Here is a 21,146-nt window from a genome sequence, read left to right on the forward strand (position 1 = left end):
TAACACGGTAAGTCCTTCACAAAGCTCCATGAATATCTGCTTCTTCTTGGGAAAATTCTGGATCTGAAGCTGATCATCTCCAATGTACAATGCAACATAATCTTCACTAATTCTCCTGTATTGGAATATGCAACCAGTAGCATTATTCAGCATACCCATTAAGTCTACAGTGACTAAATTAACTTCTAGTTTCTGTATGCCAATAGCTGCTTCTAAAATAATAACCAGAACCTGGACAGAGTCTCAGTGTCTGCTGAATCGTACAAGCCATTGATTCCAACTGGGAGAAGTTCAGCTCATGAATCACAACGTTTATCCTTCTGGCTGGAATGGATAAGAATTATGCAGAAACAGATGTGCCTCAGCCAAATAGGTTGGCAGGCTACAGGGACTTCTGGGTTCGCAAAAAGCTTCTGAAAAAATACATGGAGCTCTTTCGCCTAGAGATGGCTTTTGATGCTGAAGTACAACAAAGTCTGCAATATGCCTCCAGAAATCCTTGCATCAGGTGTATGTAGCTGCAATGCCAATGCAGTAAAAAGACTGTAAATCAATATGAGTGCTTGAGGTGAGGTTGCATGACAGGACCAATAAACTCAATGTTTGAGAAAAATGTTTCATGTGAAGTAGCGGTCCCAGGGCATCTAGTAACTAACCAAGGAGCTGGCCCTGGATCTCTGAAAGAGAAGAAGGATAAAGGCAATCAGAATTAAGAGATATAAGCAAATGACTAAGCAGTGCTCTGATGGCCCATTAATGACTCCCTTCTGAGCTCTCTGAGGGCTGGTCTCAGGTTCCTGTATTTGGAACAGACTTGATCCGGTTGGAAGTCTGGGCCCTAACTCCTCCAGAATTAAACTGTTTAAACAGCCAGCTTTAATATAATGGCTCTGAAAACAGGTACGTCCCCAAGGACTTTCCAACAGGCTGTTAATACTGGATGCTTGTGGGCAGGCATTCAGGTCCAAATTAATCATGTTCTTGGTTGTCAAGATGAAAGGCTGGGAATAGCTGTATGCACACAGTACAAAGACAGCATACTTGCCTAGAATGTTATTCCTGTTCCTAAGTATACAAGTCTTGTAACATCAGTCCCAGAAAGGAGAGAAGAAATAGCTTTTTAGGCACAGATTCATTATTTGCTGAGGATCAAGCCATGCTTCAGTCCTTCAGAGTGCTAATTCCTTCCCCTCTCTCCTGCAAAAATGAGTCCCTTTTGTTCTCTGATAGTCTGAATCTGATCATACTGAAGTCTCTATAAATGAACTCCCTTTGTACCTATGTTTGCCAAGAATTCCAAAGAGAACAGGAATAAGTTATTGAGCAGAATACAACAAAAGACTTAAAAGCCATGAATTTGACTGCTTTTTCCCTGATTTTCTGTAAAGGAGAAGAGTGGGCTAGCAAAGCATGTAAATGAGGACCCTACAAATCGTATTCACTGATAGTTCTTAACATGCCACTTCATAAACCAGGGCATTTTGACTTCCCAGTGTCAGGAACTTTCTACGCCTCTGTCTTTCCCTTTCTCCAGAATGGGTGCTCTCTCCATCGCTGCAGTACGAAAAAGACAAAGGGATTGTGATTCTCTTACTTTTTAAAGAATGGTGGCTTAAACAGAACAAATCAAAGCAAAAATCCCCAACTTCATATTGAAAATCAAATCAGAAAAACCTCTGTGACTGGGTAGAAGAATTGGCAAAGTTGCTGTTTCACAGTTTCAACAAAGTGATAGAAAAGTGTGCAAAAATAGCTCCAGCTCAAGAAAGAAATTCCTGTTAAGGGGTTAGAGCCATCCTCATCCATGAAGGGGACTCTCAAGTCTCAAATACATCTTACAGAAAAACTAGACGCTTTTGATAACTTAATGTGAGAAATGTGTGGCATTGAGCCAAAAATAGAAAATATAAATCTTGCTGTCCAGATAACTATGCCAGAAGTCAATCTTCCAACTTTTGCTTGAAAAGACATGTAAAACCTACTTATGAGAACTATAGAGGAAATACTTCACTGCTTGATTAAAGTGAGAAAAGACTACTCAGAACACAGTCTGTGTGAGTAACTGTATGGTAAGAGTGATCCCAAGGCATGGCTCCCTTAGAACATGAAAGACTGTCAGCACTAAGGTCAAAAAATGTGAGCAACGTTACCAATTGTTATAAGAAAGGAAGGAAAAGATACTGACGTTCAGATACAGGTATGCGTTGCTTGTGTTTGGCAATCACAGGTGTTAGCAATGGATGGAGCAGCTAATCTGACATATTTTCCTGCCAACAGAGGATTGCTTCCCTTATCTAGAGCTTTGCTTCCATCTAGTTTTAACTTTCTTAATAAGCGAGGCTCTCCCTATTTCTACTGAAAGAGAATATTTCATAGTCTAAAACTGAGGTAATTTTTTTTCTTTTGTAAATTTATCCCATTATTTATGTTTACTGCTTCATTAAGCAGAGTGACTGTGCCCACTTTTGTTACGGTAAGCTATTTTCTCCTCTGTTATTCACGCTTTCTTGGTTATAAGGAGAGAGATCTTCTGGCATGTTATTTTAAAGTAGGCCTGAATCGAATGATTTAGACTGAGAAGGAATCAATCTGTGAAACAGTAGTAACTAGAATTAGCAGATACTGACCTCTGCCAAGGTGATAACTGTTCAGAACCATAAAGACATATATCATGACTCACACAGAATAGGGGACATCTCAGGACACATTCAAGGATGCTCGCCCTGCATGGGGGAATAATATCCAGAATGACACTGATCCTGCTCAGGTGCTAAAAGCAATAACCATCCATCCATTCTCTGTGAATGGAAATCACCTAGACTAATAAAACGGGCTCCAGATAAGGTCTACTTCAGCAATTGAAAAGAGCATCAAAAAACCACTGTTCTGAGATTTAGAAGTGTTCAAGTAATTAAAGCTGTTGAGATCACAGGGGCTAATAAATGTCCAATGTGAGGTTCAAGGCATATTCTAACTCCTGTCCTGCACAATTTTATTCAACTCTATTTGCGATTGTTTTTATTATACTGTAGATGCTATTTTTATTTATAAGCTGTTTAATTTATGTCTAATTCAATGTAAATAAAAGAAAGGGGAGAGTTACTTTCAGCAGACCTATTTAATTTATCTGTTGTCATGGGACAAAGGTAACCACACAAAATGAGAAGGGCCTGGAGAAAGAAACCCATTTCTGACGGCCATTTTATGTGATAGATATACTAAAACCAGAACACATATCCATAATGCAAACCAAACTTCTATTTATTTAGAGTTTTTTATTTCCATGATTTGCAAAAATAAATTCATCTGTAATTCATAAAGCCTAACAAGTTTCTGACTTCCTAGTATTGTTGGGAAACAGAAATATTTGAATAGTGTAAAAAGGGATGTTTATAAGATTTGATAAAATCGGCATCAAACTTAACTTTTGTACACTTATCTGAAAACCAAGTTTTAACAAACTGACTACAGTAGCTTAAAGTCATTTGTTTTGCTATTCGTGGTAAGACTTCAGCACTCCTTGTCACCTGGAAATTTGTATCAGTGAGCATATTGATCACTCTGCACTTTGCCTTCCTTTGAGGGGAGATCTGTTTTGAGGCTGCTGAGCTTTTGAACCTTTCCATGACTGTATCACTGTGCAATTTGACTTGAACGCCAAGAGCAGATAGGAGGAATAAATGGGGAGATTGCTAAGCAGTAAGAGGTACAATAAAGTAGAAAAATCTCTCTTAACTATAAACTCATATTTTGATTCCCTCATCAAATGATGTGTTCATAAAGAGATGTGCTTTAAAAATTATTAGTTCTCAACTTCCTCCAGCAGTCTTTGTTCCCTTGTATCTTTCAAGTAACTTTCATAGCTGTTTTAAAACCCAAATGCTCTCTTTGACTCCACATTTTCATTTTATAACAGAGCCATAAGGTTACAAGATAATTTGCATTTAGATTATGTTTTCTTTGTAGGGATATCACAACACTGGATGTATGAATTTCATAGTCGCACTGCTCACAGAAATTCTTAGTATGGCCTGTGCTCTTAAAACACACGATAAAGGCAAATGCACTTCTGTGTAAAAGAAAGATAGTTAGCTAGATAGACAAACAGGCAGATAGATATTGAGTGAACAGAGTTCATATCATCACTCATAAGAAAATGCTGAATTAATTTGAAAATATTACTGCAGCTATAATCATTAGTACTATCTCGGTCTGTAAGTAGGACAGATCAGCCTCTCCAACAATGATTACCTTCCTGAATCTTATCCTTATGTCGTTTCCCGAGACAACTAAGAACTGGATATTAAGAACTGGCACAGAAATCTAGAAAATTAAAATGAACTATTTCAGAAACACAAATTAAGGAGACAGCAGAAAATTGCAGAATCTATTTAAACAACAAGCTGCCAGCCTAAGGACAAATGAACTTACTAGATTTCAATAATCACATTTGGCATCTTCTCTTAATTGCACCTGGGAAGGAAAAACATGATGCAGTTGCTCCTGGATGGATGGCAATGATGTACAGAGTAGTGACAAAATTTTCCAAACATGACCTTCCTTCCCCAAGAGCTGGATTGCCAGAGGTGCAGCCCAAGGAAACTAATACTTCGCTTGATTTCTTTTCCATCACAATGTTTCTCTTTTCTGAGCAAACCAGGCAGAAAAAAAAGCATCAATGGCAGTTTTTTAAGAAGGGCTTCATTGCCAGCTGTCACTAATTTAATTCCTGTTTATGCTTCTATGCCCTCAAGCAAGCAGATGATAAGGTTCTGGGGTAAAAAGAATCGGATAATACTTCACATTGCAGTCCAGTAATAGGCTCATTAAATACCAAATCGATTTGCTAATTAATTAATCCCCTCAATATCTTTGTAAGTTATTGTTAGTTTTCGGGGGGGGGTTGTTGTTCTTTTTCCCTCAGACGAGGAAAATGAGAACTAAGGAGCTGAAGTATGCTTCCAGGCACACTCTCCAATGAGATCCCCATGTGTTACCAGGGTGTCAGAGGTAGAATCCAACTGCTTCAAAAAGAGAGGGAGTTTTCAGCAAAGCATTTGCTTGGAAACCTTCACTCCGAAAATAATTTTCTCATTTAGCCTCGAACTGCTTCAATCTACTGGTCTGACTGGCCCATGCCAAACCTAGCTGTCTCAGTGGGGTTTCAGAGAAGTGTTGGGGAAGGGCACAAGCAACTCTTCTTCCTGGGGTTTAAAGGGTATCAGCTTCCCAATTCTTATTTGCATTTAAAGTAGTTTTAGTGTGGATACATGCAGGGAGCACAGCTGGAGAAAAATGCTATTGCTTTTGATTCATTATTACTTTTTATTTTATTTTAATTAATATTAATATCAGGGGCACTTAGAATTGTAAGTAGGCATTTTTTCAAGATGCATTTAAAGCAGACGAAATAAACTAAAATTATTTCAATGAAACTATAATGTGAAAAAAATCCAAACATTTACTGACAATCTCTGCCTCAAGCTCACATCTAAAGATGTAAGAGGCAGGAGGACAACAAGGCTACAGGTAATTTTTACATGTTTCACTACTGGCACAGATACAAGGCTGACTCCTAAAGAAAGGGTCTTGTAAGTCACCCCAGCATGGCTGTAGCAGAGATAAAAAGTCACTGAGGCACACGTGGGGAAAGTAAGTCTCCACTGACAAGAAAGAAATAGTCTGTAATTCCAGTTTAAACAGTAGAGCTGGGAGTCACCTCGCCCATGTTAAGGGTGACTGGTGGGTCAAAGATGATGAGGTCAGAGTTACTCAGTTCACTGTGATTTGTCTAGGACTATATCACGTCATTAGCTATTTTGACAAAAGAGGGAGAACTGTATTATGACATGGTCAAGGGTAAAACCAAATGGCTAGAACTGTAAACAGCATAATCATTAATGACAGGAAGAGGGAGCTGTAATTGCCAGAGAACAAATGGGGTCAGCACCATTTCTTTAATATGGGATGAACCGATGCGTGCAATGAGGAAGGCAAGAACCCACGGAGAGTGAGGAGGTAAGAAAAATGAAGGGGGCAAACAGCAGGTGATCAAGGAGATGGAAGTCAGTGGGACTTCTCTGCAGGAGTGAGGAAAATCTAGTGCCTGTGACAGAGAAGGAGGAAGTAGAAGGAAAACTGAAGGTAGGCACGATAGTTGCATTTATTCTTGGAATAAAATGTAAGACCGTTGCAAAAAAAAGGCCTGAATTGAGGAGTGAAAAATGGCTTAGATTATGGATACAGTATTCATTTACATTGCAGAATAAAGATGTTTACTTAGGAATAATCTATTCATAATGGCACAAATTGGGTGGAGATGGTCTTAGCTGCTCAGATGAGGCTTGTAATAGGGAAAAAGCATCCAAAGAGCCATGTAGAAGTGAGCCAAGGAAAGAATCGATACCCAAATGAAGGAAAGAAAGGGCAAGGAGCAGCGAGCTGAAAGCTAAAAAGCAACAGTGGTCTGGAGGTCATAAAAAGGCTAAGTCGAGAGGAAGCCAAACTGCACCCCCGTGTCCCCACTCTCCAGACGGCAGTGGCTGGAGAGCGAGGGCACAAGCACAGGCCAGGGATGGCACCTGTGAAGATCAGTGGAAGGACACTTTAGGTCCCATGTGCACATTACATAGGACCATAGCTGGACACTGGGCTGAACAGGGCCGAACCGCAACGGTGACTGTGACATGACCACAAGGGGGTTCTTCACACTTGGGAAGAGATGAAGGTTTCATGCTGGTAGTGCTGCCGCAGCCTCAAGGCAAAGACCCACAGACCTGCTCAGGAGGCTGCGCCACCACTAAAGGGGCCCGGGCCCTTCCCCTTCCCCTTCCCCTTCTTCCCCTTCCCCTTCCCCTTCTTCCCCTTCTTCCCCTTCCCCTTCTTCCCCTCCCCCTCAGCACCGCCAGGCACGTGACCCCGCCTCCCGCGCCTCGCACTTGGGCACGCTGAGCCCGCGCATGCACGCTCTCCCCGCCTTGCGACGGGTAAGATGGCGCCAGGTCTTTCCTCCGGCCGGCCGCCAGGGCGCGTGCGCCGCCCGCGAGCACATGCGCGGTGAGCGCGTCGTGACGGCGTCTGCGCACTAGGGGGGACGCGGGGGGGGGGAACGCGGGCTGAGAGGCAGCGGGGGTCGCGGGCGCGGCCGGCTCGGTTAGCGGCGCCCTGCGGGCCAGCCCCGCCGCCGCTCCCTCCTCCTCCGCCTCCTCATCTGCCTCCTCCTCCTCGCCGCCGCAGCTGGCGCTGCTCGTGATGCAGCCGTGCGGCGGCGAGGAGGCGGTGGTGGCTGGGGCGGCGGGGGGGGTGCTGCCGCTCCCGGGCGCCGACCCGCCGCTGCCGCCCCCAGGTAGCGGCGGCGGCCTCATGTTATTTTACGAAGTGGGGGGCCCCGGCGACGGTGAGGCCGAGGCGGGGGAGGAGGCCGAGACGGCGGGCGGCGAGAGCACGGCCAGCCCGGAGGAGCTGGAGGAGGATGAGGCGGCGGCGGTGGCGCCGGCTGCGACTTCGAGCGGCGAAGCGGCGGCGGGCGGCGGCTGCAAGAGCTGCACCTACCAGGGCTGCAGCGAGACCACCACGCAGGTGGTGAAGCAGCGCAAGCCCTGGATGTGCAAGCGCCACCGCAACAAGATTTACAAGGACAAGTACAAGCGCAAGAAGAGCGACCAGGCCCTGGGGGGCGGCGGGACGGCGGCCGCGGGGGGCGGCCCGCGCGCCGAGGTGAGGCACCGGGGGGCGGGTGGTGGTGTGGGCCTCCGCTGGGGCCTCCTCGGGTGGTGGAGTCGGTGGGCAGCCCGGCTGCCGTGTGGTCCCCGGGGGGCAGGGGCTTCCCTGGAGAATAGGTTTCTGTCAGACAGAACGGGACCTTTCTGCCCAGAGGAAGGGGAGGAAATCACCGGTACCGGCAGCGAAGGACATGCTAGAGTTCGCTCTTCCTCTGGTGCAAGAGCAAACCCTGTTTCTTTTTTCTTCTCTGATATAAATTGTAGCAACTTGCAGCTATACCAAAAGATTCCAGAAAAAAACTCATGCTGAAAGATGCGTGGCTATGCAGCATGTGTTTATTTCACAGGAGGAAAGATGAAAGTATAGGTCTGAGAGATGTCAGCCTTCTTGCCCACTTGGTTCAAAAATGTGGGGGTTTAAAGTACCAAAGGCTGTTTGTTACCAGATTATATTGTATAGAAAAATCAGTTGTGTAGGTTTTTCAAGGTACTTGTTTTTTTTTTAATATTAAATGGCAGTTAAATATTTAGACCATTAATAGTTCATACTTACTTTCATAAACTTATGTGTATTGTTTAGATGGGGAAATATTGTCAGTGGGAGAACTGATGCTGACATTCAACTTTTTAGATAGGTGGGGGTTTTTTTTCCTACTGTTGGTGAGTCAGCCAGGGTAACAGTTTCTGATGATCGCTTGTATTGAGTTAGCATTTAAGATCTTGTATTTAGATGAGCTAGGAAGAGGGAAGTGGTTTTATTTTTGAAGGTGCTGGCTAGTTTGTGCTTGAAGGGACAAATATAAAATAGTGGTTGCCAGAAGAAAAAAAATCTTACCTTGCACTCCTGCTAAAAGCAACCGTTTTTTGTCAGCACAGCTGTCTTTGGATTTGTGTGACTGGGAACTGATCTAGCTGCAAACTAACCATCAAAAAACTTTACTTCTTCTGTTTTTCTTCATATAAATATAATGGTAACCATACTGGGTGTCGCACCAAAGAATATCTTTTCTGTCCAGCTGTAAAAGCTGCCATGAAGCATAAGAAAAAGGCAAGTGTATGTGATGTTGATAGGAAATATTATCCTAGCTTCTTTCTCTTTCAGCTCAAAGGACTTGCTGAGACAGATATGGGGTTTCCAATGTAGTTTGTAACTCTAAGTGATGTCTGTTCCATGTACTTTTTTTGATTTTTGTTGAATCCTCGTGAACTCTCAGCATCCGTTACATTCTGATAGTTTCTTCAGGTCTGCTACCTGGTTTGAATGATCTCTTCCTGGTTTTTGAACCTGGCTGCTGTTAACTTAATTTGCCGGTTAGTGTTTACATTAGAAGATAATAGTGAACAACTAACTCCTATTCAGTTTGTGACACTTACTTGGTAGGCTTGCCTCTAAGTTACTTCTTTCCTGCAGTGAAAAGGCATAGCATGCTTGCTTCCAAGTAAAAAGTTGTGTACTTCTATCATCCTTGTTGCTATTCTGTGAACCTTCTCTAGTTCTAGTAGCTACTTCTCTTTTAGATGAGAGAACAGAAACTGCACGCAGTATTCAAGATGTGGGTGAATTCTATATTGATATATTGTTATGATTTCCCCTCTTCTCTCTTCCTTTCCTAATAATTCATCATGCTCAGTTCATGATGTGTCTGTACGAATACTTGTGCTAGTTCAGAAAAGGGGACGGTGGGGGAGAAAGGTAAAATTGCTGCATTTCACGTAGTGATGGGTTAGGACTTTTTGATCTGTAATGTGAAATAGTGATTATTGCATGTTTGAAGAGAGCAGGCTTGCTTCTCCAAGTTTCTGCAAGTGCAGGTTGCTTTGAATATTATGAAATTAAAGCCTGAACTTGCAGAAGAAAGCAGGGTATTTAGTGCTAAACTTAGTGTGTTGGGGTTTTTTTTGCAGTGGTGTCTATCAGGGCCCTGCAAGGTACTGTCATCTTGCGGGGTCAGTTAGATTCCTACTAGAAGTTTCATTTTTCAATTCTGTGGACAGGATTGAAGTGAAAGATACTGGGATACTTCGTTGTTGTTGTTCTTGCTTGAACCCTTTGAGGTAAAGGGAAGTGTCAGCAAGTTGTGAATTTAATACACGTAGGATTCAACATTGGTTGAAATTTTCCAAACCATGAATATTTTCTCTACAGCAGATTGTAGAGCCACGTTGTTTAGAAGACCATCTAATTCATATGGCTGGTGATTGTACAAAGAACAGAATAAACTTACAAAGAAAAAAACATGTAGATTTTACTCTCTCTTGCCTGTGGCTTTGTCAAGTTAGTAAGAGTATTCTGAAGTATGTTTTGCTATTGAAAGTAGTATTGTCATTCCTACCCACTTAAAATGTTAAATATCATTCAATTCCACGAGCTGGAGATTGAGCTGTTGTGAATGACTTCATTTTTAAGAAATGCAATCAAGTGAATTCATGCCATTAACTAGCCATAGTAATCTGGTTAGTTTTGCAATTTAGAAAACTAACTCAGCTGCTTTGCTTCACTGTAACTGACGAAGTAGTCAAAATAATGTGGAAAGAGTTGGCCAATTCTTGAATAGATGTATTTCCATTCTTGTGCTGTTACTTTCCTCTGCGGATTAATGTGTCAAACATTCTTTATTCTTGGGGCTTTCTGTGGTGAAAAGTAAATATATCATTATATCAGGGTTTATAGTCTCACTTCTCTGTTTTTCTTATTTCCTTTCATGTGCAGGATAGTGTTGAAGGTTCAGTTTCTGTTACAAAACAGAGAACAGGATCCATGGGAGATCGCCCAGCAAGACCTACTCTTTTAGAACAAGTATTGAATAAAAAGAGGCTGGTAAGTTTTGTTTTCTTAGGGGTTTTGAACTCAAATAAATAAAGACTGTGTAACTGTCACCCTTGTGAAAGATGAAAATCGGTTTAATGGTCGTACGCTACGAGTGCATATTTTCAAATTTGAAATATGCTGTAGAGCAGATGTGTGTGTTGGCCTCTGCGTGAAGAATACTAAGATGACTAAATTTAATGATTACTGCCATATTAACTGAAGTTGAGTATTTTGGTAGTACTAAATACACGTAGTTATTTCTTCAGGGTAAATAGTGCTTATAGTATAACTGAGACGTTTTTAACTTATTAAACCAACTTTTCTGTAAAGCTTTAGATAGAACAATGCATGGACTTCAGGTGTGATGTAAGCTTTAATTACTGTAGTGTGTTTTAAAAATTGTAGACCTATCATAGAATCACAGAATCACTAAGGTTGGAAAAGACCTGTAAGATCATCCAGTCCAACCATGAACCAAACACCACCATGCCCGCTAAACCATGTCCTGCAATGCCACGTCTACACGTTTTTTGAACACCTCCAGTGATGGTGACTCCACCACCTCCCTGGGCAGTCTGTTCCAATGTCTCACCACTCTCTCAGTAAAGAAATTTTTCCTAATAATCCAGTCTAAACCTCCTCTGGCGCAACTTGAAGCCGTTTCCTCTTGTCCTATCACTAGTCACTTGGGAGAAGAGACCAACACCCACCTCTCTGCAGCCCCCTTTCAGGTAGTTGTGGAGGGCGATAAGGTCTCCCCTCAGCCTCCTCTTTTCCAGGCTGAACAACCCCAGTTCCCTCAGCCGCTCCTCATAAGACTTGTGTTGCATAATATTTGTTGATAAAGCAAACTGTGTAAGCAAACAGTATGACTTTGTAATATTTGTAGACTGTATGAATGGCATGTGTTGTAAGTTTTGAAATGCTTTCGTTGTTCTTGTAAGTATATTTAAAGAATTAAGCCCAATGAAGGGAAATAATTCAGTACTTACTGTTCTATGTTACTGGTTTTTACAATGTCCTTTCTCCAAAAGCTAATAGAACTGTTTGTCTGTTCTTTCTGTTAGCTATGCAAAGCAATTTAACAGTCCTCAATAAAGTGCTGTAGTCCTTGTTCAGAAATATGATGTTTCTGTAAAGACTTTTCAAATCAGTCTTAAGTATACAGCTATATAGATTTATTTTCTTGAATTCTTTCTCAGTAATAGCACCTATTTAATGATGTCTCAAACTCAGAGGTATCTGTAGCTGTTCAGTTTTTACAAGAAAAAAGTAATGAACTATGGAGTTTATTTTTCACATTATCTGTGAATTTGAATTCTTCATGCTCCGCTTACTGAATTGTTGTCCCTTTTCCTGGATGTTTCTATTCATGTGGCTTTTAATTAAATTTTAAAGGTATCTTATTAATGAAACATTTTTTCTAGAAATATAGCAACCAGAAGCTCTTTAAATACATGTTGAGAGCTTTTGCACAGAGTTATGTCAAGGCTCTTCAAGAATTGAGGTTTCCTTGCAGTATTCCGGTGAAGTGAGATTCAGATTCTCCTTGATCTGGTTCTTGCTTTTCTCTCTGCTCTGACTCAATTTCTGTAATTCAGCATTATTTCTTCTAGAATTTCTTCTTTGTTTTGTGCATGTCTACACAACACAAGGCCTGAGGGATATGTGGTGACCCAGAAAGATCTCTCACAGCCTATTGCATCCAAGGCTGTTCCAGATCTTATGTTCCTGCATGTGAAAGTTACTGCATGTCATTGGTAGCTGCCTGCAGGTTTATCACTCAAAAGTGCCGAGTCCTTTGTGCTTGCTCATAAGTTTCTTGCATGTGGTTAATCCCCGTGAGGAGAGGCTTTTGTGGTGGCCCATGTGTGCCTGGATGTGCAGCTTGCCCTGGATAAAGATGTGGAAAGCAGAGGCAGGGGACTGAGAACCAGCAAGCTGTGGATGAAGAGCCTGGAGCACCTTAATGTCATAAATCAGTCATAGATAAAGAACTACTTAGTGCAGGACTACCCTGTGCAGTGAAGTGACTGGATAAAGCTAATGTACAGTAAGGAAAAGGTGGCTGCACATCTGTTCAGTGAGCCCGTTTGTTATTAGCAACTTCTTTCAGTGGCCGATTCACTTACCTGACCTATTCAGTGCTGCTGTAGGTGTGAGTTATATGCAGAATGGTTGTTTTCAATTATAATCTCTGTAGAATTGCCCCTAATAGCATAAAGTTCTAGACCCTGCCCTGGAAGTTGCTGGTCCTTTTGAATATAAAGCTAGATTACAGAGTTACAGTAGCTCCTTGGTTGCATCAGTGAAGTGACAGTGTATAATGAGCAAGCAGTCCAGGGAATTAATTCAGCTGAAAAATAACCTTTTTCCTGCATTAATTTCTGGAAGGATCCATTCCCAACCTGATGTGCCATTTGACCTTACAGACACCTGTGCTGGCACCATGCAGGAATGAGAGTGAACAAGCAGAGTTGGATCACAGACTGCAACTGTTCAGGCTAGGAGCCAGGTGGAGATAGTTTTAGATTCTTTTGTCTTTTGACAGAAGGCAGAGGGGTTTTTTTAACTCATTCCTTGTGGATGGGCTGCTGATTTGAAATGTTGAGAAATTACTGAACAATCAGTGAACATAGACTCGGAGTATCTCAAGTTGGAAGGGACCCATAAGGATCATTGAGTCCAACTCCCTGCTCCTCGCAGGACTACCTGTGACTACGAGCATGACAGGCGCTTGAACTCTGACAGGCACCTAAGCTTTGCTGTAGAATGACAGTATTTTATTTATTTATTACAGTATTTTTGAGCTATCTGCAATGGGAAATTTAGAAATTGGCTCAAACCTGAAGCACAATTGAAAAGCAGTTGTTTTCAATATGTCAGTAGAACAATCCTGTTTGCTATCTTTGTTTTTTGCGATATTGTATATTCCTTCCATTCTGAATCTGCTTTCAGGATGTGTATTAATGCTGCTTGTGGTTACCTGCTGATGTCCTGAAACAGTTTCTAGATGTTTTCTGTGAGCGTGTTTTGTCATTCTTCAGCATTTAATTCAACTCTCATTTATATGGGTGTACTGGTTTTGGCTGGGATACAGTTAATTTTCTTCACAGTAGCTTGTATGGAGCTATGTTTTGGGTTTGTGATGAAAACAGCATTGATAACACAGCGGTGTCTTAGTTATTGCTGGGCAGCGCTTCATCCCACTGGGAGGGGGAATGAGCAAGAGGCTGTGTGATGCTTAGTTGCCCACTGGGGTTAAACCACAACAATGGGTAATGCACAAAGTGATTTAATAGAAAAATATTATAATATAAAACTAATCACTATGGTAACTATTTAATATATGTGAGTTCTTCAAAGTTGGCTTTCTCTTTCTTGCAGTCCCTACTCAGAAGTCCAGAAGTAGTGCAGTTTCTGCAGAAACAGCAGCAACTGTTAAGTCAGCAGGCTTTGGAACAAAGGCAGCAACAGTTTCAAGGAGCACCTGGGTAATCAGAACAGATCAATGACCTGCAGATGAGTCTGGTGCTGAAGGAGAAGTAGGATGTGTATTTTATATAAATATAAAGAATCTCAGTGTTTAAATGAGAACTAAAGTTGCTGCTGTTACGTATTTTACTTGTTTCTTGTTTGCACTTTTAAGGTTTTGAGCTGCTTGGGTGTCTGCAAACTTGTGAGCAAATCCGGAGGAGTCTATTTTTTAATTCTTTTTAAAACTTCATTTTAATGTTTTATTTTTTAATAGAAGTTTGTTTATATTAGTAATGTTTAGCTGTACACCCTTTTCCTACCAAAGTCTTCCACTAAATTACCATTTTTCTATGTAAGGATTTACTGTTAAACAAGTCACTCTTTGATGACAATCATTGAAGGAAGTCAGTTACTTTCTATGGAAGTTGTGAAATAAAGTCCTGAATTTGAGCCAGTCCAGTGGCATGACCTAACAGCAATTGCTCAGGGATATGAGAAACTTATGTCCAGTAGAATCTTGCACTAAAGGCTAAAGATAACATGCCATCAAGATGTCGATCCAGTGGCTCGGAAAAGTGCAAATCAGGTGATCCTCGTGCTATATATTCATTATCTGCAAGTTGAGTTGGTTTGAAATGCTTCATTGTCTGTGCAAAGCACATAAAAGAATTTGTGTTTAAAAGTGCCAAAAGAGAGAACAATTAGGTGGAACGTATGCAACTGAGAGTTGGACCTTGTTTCGTGGAGTTATTTTTAAGGACCAACTTCTTATACACAAAATGTAACTTAATTATACATGAGAATATCACTTACTTTTAAGTGATTAAATTTTAAAGCTTTTAACTCATAATAGCAAATGCATCCAAAACTAAAATGTAATTGTGCATTTTTTTCCTTTACGTAGTCTTTTTTCTTCTATTAAGACAGCTGATACCTAATCAGCTCTAGTGCTGGACTTTTCAGGTTTTCAGCCAATTCAGATGAAATTGCAATTGATTAGGTTAAGAATCCAAACACTATATTATGTAAGTGTTGAATCCCACATTTTGTTTTTAAAACAAAGTTTTGTATTAAACCACATTTCCGAATAGAGGTTATCTGAATGGTGTAGGTGCTTAATAAAGTACTACTTTGATATTGCAGCAGTTTGATCCGCTGAATAGTATCTCTTCAGAAGTATTTGTTAGTCTTGCAGATTTTTACATGCTGTGCTTTGTGTATGTATAGAATTTGTTCAGTAGGGATTTACTGTATTTAGCATTATGCAAGTTGTTCTTTAAAAATGAAATTGAAAAACTTTTGTATCAACAGTTCTGGACCAATAAGTGTTTGAGTAAAATCTTTGGTTTTCTTTAAAAAAACAAAAACAAAGCCTGTTCTCTTTTGTTCTGTTAAATTTGTATGTTGGGTTTTTTTTCTACACTAAAATGCCTAGCTGTGACTAGGTGGCATTAAAACGTTTGTGTTCCAAGGCTTTTGTTATAGAAAGTTATTTTAGCTTTAAGTAAAATCAGATTACTCTTTCCAGTGTGTCAGAATATATGTGAAAATGTAATGGGCTGAAATTGTAGAATAAAGCATTTGCTTTTGTTTTAAATGGTCAGCTTATGAAAGCATTTAGGTGAACAGATCTGATTAAACTTTTTAAAAAAGCAAACCAACCCACATGGTAGAAAAGGGGCACCGGGAGTGTTTAAGACTGTGCTGAACGAGTTGGTTACCTCAAACAAATGAAACCTGCTGAAGAGATGTTCAGCGCAGCTCACCTGTCCTGTATTTCTGGTGCTCTGTGGTATCAGTGCCTGACAGGCTGGTGCAGATGTCAGGACATGTGCTGGTAACAGGGCTGTCCTGTTTGGGCAGAGTGTTGGATGGGGTTCCCAAGCTGTTGTGTGAGCCCAGCAGTGTGTGGCTCCAAGACCATTATGTCTTCTACTGCCTTGCTTCTGTTATTGCAGAACAAAATCTGAATTTTAGCAAGATTAAAACCTGACTTCTGTAACAGTACGTTCTTACTATATCTCTCTTTTTTTCCTTGAGCAGTTTGAGACCTGCACAGCTGCAAGTCTGTCTTCCCACTAATGTCAGGCTGGAAGTATTGCTTCATCCCATTACTCACTCAGTGAAATCAACGATTCCTCTTGCCTAAGACTGACTTGAATGAATAAAGGCTTTCTAAATGCTGTGGTTTCCAACGTTGCTGGTGATGAGACTGGGACCTACAGCTTTCCAAGGCCAATCTCTTTCAAAGAGAAAAATGGGGGACAACAAGGGAAAAAGCTTTTAAATCAGAAATATCTTTATTAACAGTAAAACACAAGACGTGAATAATCCCTTTTACAATAGCATAATTCCAGCCAAAGAAAATGGAGTGTGTTAAAAAGTGTATTGTTCAAACATCAGACTAAATACGTTGACTTCAGAATGCCTCAAATCAAATGCACCAGGAGGAATGCTTGTGAAAATGTCCACTCGATTAGCGGTTGTTAGATCTTTCTTGATATGACAGGGCATGGGATGCAGTATTCTGGGGCTGATCAGAGGACTCTGAGCTGCCCTGATCTCTCGGGCTCCTGAAACTATGTCTGAGATTTTTCATTCTCGAGAGGCAAGAGTCCTAGTAGCATTCTTTATACAGCGATCTACACTGTTTTACAGAATATCACTAACTGTGAATAATACTTTCTTCTGGATGGTGCAGATGTTTTGCCTTGATTCTGATGGAAGAGAGAGGGCAGATTGTTCACAGACAGAAGTGACACTATTAAATCTATGTATGATTCATGGTTCTGTTCTGCACCAGACTGCGATAGCTCGTACTTAACACAAAAAACCACACCTTGCTTAAATCCACCATTTTGACCCCTTGACTGCACAGAACTTTGCATCCTTTTGGCTTCATTGATCTACACCAAAAGGCCTGTTTCTTCACTTTCTTGTCTCACTTCTCAGCCCAATTTATATCACAGAGGTGATACTGAAATGAGAGATTAAATTGCTAACACTGAATTATCTGCAGAAAGTACGCCGTGGTACATTTAACTTGTACTTAGAAAGTATTATAAATAATTAAAAACTCCAATTTGCTTGAATAAGCAAAGAAAATTTATCTGAATGTGCATTATCTCTGCTCATCATTATGTTTGTTCCCTTGCGCTCTTGTCTGCAAAGCATCTCATGGATGTAACTGAATTAATAAGATGTAACACACGCTTCAGCATCAAAAAAACACTTTGAAACATGATGTGCTCGCTACTGTGAAAGTGCAAGGGGTCAGACTTTACCAAGTTTTTTCTAGCTTTTCTTTGCTGATGAGGTCTGTATTTATTAAATGGTTTGTCTATTTCTTCCTATGCTATTCATATGCAATATTATTAGAATACTAACACGGAATATAAAATAGCAGCATCCATGGATAATAAAAACACTTTGACTGAAGATCTAAAAACTGTTCACAATTAGCTGCAAATGTTCACATTGGCTATAATGGAAGAGTAGCTGACTCTGGAGAATGTAGTGGTTATGTCTACCTTGCATAAGAGACATGGCCTGCAAATTAGATTCATTACCTGTACGGGCACCAAGTTTGCAAGCGTGGCCCAGATGCAAGTGGAGGTGTCCTCCTGATAGGAGTCTCATATGCCTCACCTCCCTGGCAGGAAAGCGTGGCATCAGTATGGCAATATAACATAAGGCACGCCCGGGCAAGCTGTTCGGAAAGCCCTCGGGTGAACAGGTAACAGGATTCTGACTGCTCCTGGCCACTCTGGAGCTTCCTATGAGTAGATGATTGGTACAAACCAAAGGCTGTGTTTTGTGCTGGTGCACAACATGCAAAAGTGTCTGCACTAGAGACACAAAGCGATTTCTCTCTGCTGAACAAAGGCTAAATGCCCACTCAGGTTTTCTGTACCTTGCAGAAAGGTACTCCCAGAGCTGCCATTAGGAAGAAGCCCTGTTTCAGTGACTGCAAGGAAGCCTCCAGGTTGAGCAGCTTTTTATTCACAGAGCTGAAGTCTCACATAATTTCTCTTCCCCGCTCAAGATGGGACCAACTCTATCAGGCTGTTTTTGGATGGTGATCTGACCTCATAGTCGCTCTCATGGACGGACACTTGTCCATTCTTAGCTGCTGTTACAAATGTTATTCCATAGCCAGGAGTCCCTGTGAAGGCTCCTGCTGATTCTATCTTCCTTTGGGCGCTGGAATTTCCCACGCATGCGTGAAGTGCATCGCTTTGTTCCAATTCTGAGGCAGACACTCTATATACATGCAGTGTCTGTTCAGACTGCAGTTTTCTTTGTGGAGCACACACTGGATGTGCTTATAGTGTCCTTGAATGGTTGCCCAAAGCTGAACTCCTCAGTGAGTCTTGCAGTGAGGCAGAGGGTAATCTTGCAAGTGCAGTTCCCGGATGCAACCAGAGCCTACTGCCTGGATCACATGGGACACCATTTGCCCCAACATACCTAATGGCTTAATCGGGAGGCTGGCGCAGCCAGCAGGCTGTGTGTGTATAGGAAGCACCAGATCAATGATTGTGGTACTCCAAGCTTCTCCTAAAACAGGTCTTGATGGTTAGTTTAGACATGAATGTAAAAAGTTCTAGTGAACACAATGGCTGCCCAAGCACATACTGCCTTCACACCTCCTGCGATGACCACTGAGCGTATCTGGTCATATGCTCCCTCCTCCCCAGTCCCTTCATCCTCTCAATGCACCTCTGGCTACAGAAACCAACCATGAACTGTAAGTCCTCTATAAAAATCTCAACCCCTTCAGTGGAGTTTCCACTCACCCAGAAGAGCTTGGGTTCAGATGTTCAAGTAGCAGCTGCTCTCCAGACTTCTCCAGAGCAAGGAACTCTCTCGCCTTTGGCTTGGAGAGCACATGGGACATGTTACATTCGGTTCACTTCTGATTATATAAATCTATATTCTAGGCAGCACTTCTCAACTTTGAAAAATGGTATTTAATTACTCTACCCTATGACTCATTAATCTTTCTTTATAGTGTTTGGTTTTGGTTTTACTAAGATAGGTTATGGGGAGCTGGGGGGAAAGGTGAATAGTACAGAGGATGTAATGTTCCTTTCATGTGCTGAGCACCATGTAGTGCTCAAGTATTCCTGAAAGCTATAGCTGCACCAGAGAAGTCTCTAATGAGCCAAGAAAATTGGTCATATACTTGAGACCCCTTCAAAGTTACTAAATTCAATCGAGCTTCTTTATAAATCGTTTCCATCCAGCCAAGAAGCAAATAGTCTCTGCCTGAGCTGCTCTGTAAATCCAGCTGTTTGTGCAACTCCTCAGTCGCTGATGAGATGTTCTGATTCATAGAGCTTACAAGCGAAGGTGAGTGTTGTAAGCCAGAAAGAACGAGGGCAGATTAGATAAAGTTACAGTCACAAATGCCTGATTTTCGTCATTTTAAGAGTTGTGTGGTGGAGATGATGTTTACAGTGAGAGATGTTTGCAGTGTTGATTATATACTGAGGGAACATTAATAGCTCGTAACTCTGTCCTACACTGAACTCATGCAGAAATAGCTGAGGATAAACATGCTTCATTCTTAAACTGTCTCTACTAACAGAGAGCTCCTGCCTGTGGTGGCCAGTTATCACTGAATCTCTGCACAGAATAATGTAAATTGGAAGGGATCTCTGCAGGCCATCAAGTCTGATGCCCTGCGCGAGGCAGTGACCACTCGAAGAAGGTTACTCAGGGTAGTGAAAGTCTTGACACAGTACCTGCTGGAGACACAGAAGGAATTTCCTCAACTCTAGCTGATGTTACTTGGGGCCACAGTTCCTCTTCATGTTGCTGATGCATTATCCTTCGGACTAAGTACAGCAAATAATGAAATACTCATAAGGAAAAAAGACACTTGTGGCATAGCTACTGATGGGGAGGCAAAGCACGTGCTGCACTTCTGAATGCTACAGCCGTTGCTACACCTTACCCGATCGGCTGTTATGGGACGGAGCCATCAGAGCAGCAGTGCCACTGAACGGCTCCATGCAGTTAGTGTGCCAGATTTGCTTCTGTCACCTCTGGGCACAAATGGCACATTAATACTGGTGCTGCTGAAGAACTGGCAGCAATTAAGCAGTTTTCTCTCAGCTACTTAATAGGAAAACAAGTGGTCTACATACCATGATGAATGTGCTTTATGCCACTGCCTGATCAAACTCCCACTGCTGCCTGCTGATGCATGGTACTTCTCCACAGAAACTTTCAAGAGGGTTTGAACTGTTGATGGCTCAAAACAACATTTTAAAAAATCTCCCTTCATCTAAGTAGTCTCACTGTAAGTGGTTTTAAATCTCTCAGGAAGCCTATCTCCAAAGCTTGAGTATTAATGAGTGCATTTAAAGGCTTTAAATTGACTACAGGTTGATAGGTTCATGAAGACCTTTCAGCAGAAAGTATCTCCTTCCAAAAGGGAGAGACATTAAAGTGAGATACAAAGTCACATTGCTGTAAATTATGAGAAACCTGAATTTTTAACTGATCTCAAATCACATAGCAGAGAAGCGTGTAAGAGAGAGGGAAATAAATGGTTTGTTGGTCTTACTTTTTATCACTGCATCTGGGCAGGGATCATCTTCTTATTTACTCGTTTGCCTCATCCACTGTTACCAGTTCTCCCTCCTGATGTGAGCTCTCCCCTTCTCTTGGGAAGGAGCCGTCAGCTGCTGTGTGTTTGCACAGCATCTCATACAGTGGACTAAGCCCCTAGAGGCCATAAAAATAGGAAGGAGTTCACACAGTGATACCAGCCATCCCAAATGCTAACAACTCTGTGATGGCTGTTGGCTTCGATAGCCCAGAATCGCGTGCTTCAACCAAACTTCCAGCGAATAGTTAAATTTGCTGAAATTCACCTCATCCTAATGCAGACATTTTAAACAGGTCAGAAGAATCACGCTCCAGAAATGCCTCTTTACTTACTAGCACGGGAATATTAAGGTGACTACCTTTAATGAGATGCATACATGGACTACATTGAAGCCAAATCGTATTTGTATGCAATCCATAGGATTATTGTCAAAGTAGACATACGAGAAAGGAAAAACTGCTCTGAATTTACCAACTTCCACTTAAACAACACAGACACTTACTGAGCAAGCACCATT

General features: G+C 41.6%; 1 protein-coding gene across 1 annotated transcript; it reads left to right on the top strand.

Annotated features, from left to right (window-relative positions):
* The first annotated feature begins 329 nt into the window (after positions 1–329).
* Positions 330–15,610, top strand: RFXAP (regulatory factor X associated protein). The gene is made up of 5 exons (XM_059826086.1): positions 330–464; positions 6,900–6,986; positions 7,123–7,716; positions 10,432–10,539; positions 13,918–15,610. Exons 1-5 carry the CDS (start codon positions 330–332, stop codon positions 14,026–14,028), a joined length of 1,035 nt encoding a protein of 344 aa, XP_059682069.1. The 3' UTR covers positions 14,029–15,610.
* Positions 15,611–21,146: the final 5,536 nt, after the last annotated feature.

Source organism: Gavia stellata, chromosome 1, assembly GCF_030936135.1.
Source record: "Gavia stellata isolate bGavSte3 chromosome 1, bGavSte3.hap2, whole genome shotgun sequence".
Taxonomy (NCBI): domain Eukaryota; kingdom Metazoa; phylum Chordata; class Aves; order Gaviiformes; family Gaviidae; genus Gavia; species Gavia stellata.

Bases quoted from the DNA above. Each gene is read 5' to 3' on its own strand.
- RFXAP (XM_059826086.1), top strand. From the start codon at position 330: ATGGATAAGAATTATGCAGAAACAGATGTGCCTCAGCCAAATAGGTTG. The intron at 6,987-7,122 runs GTAAGATGGCGC...GCGGGCTGAGAG, and splicing joins CTCTCCCCGCCTTGCGACGG to GCAGCGGGGGTCGCGGGCGC. The intron at 10,540-13,917 runs GTAAGTTTTGTT...TCTTTCTTGCAG, and splicing joins TATTGAATAAAAAGAGGCTG to TCCCTACTCAGAAGTCCAGA.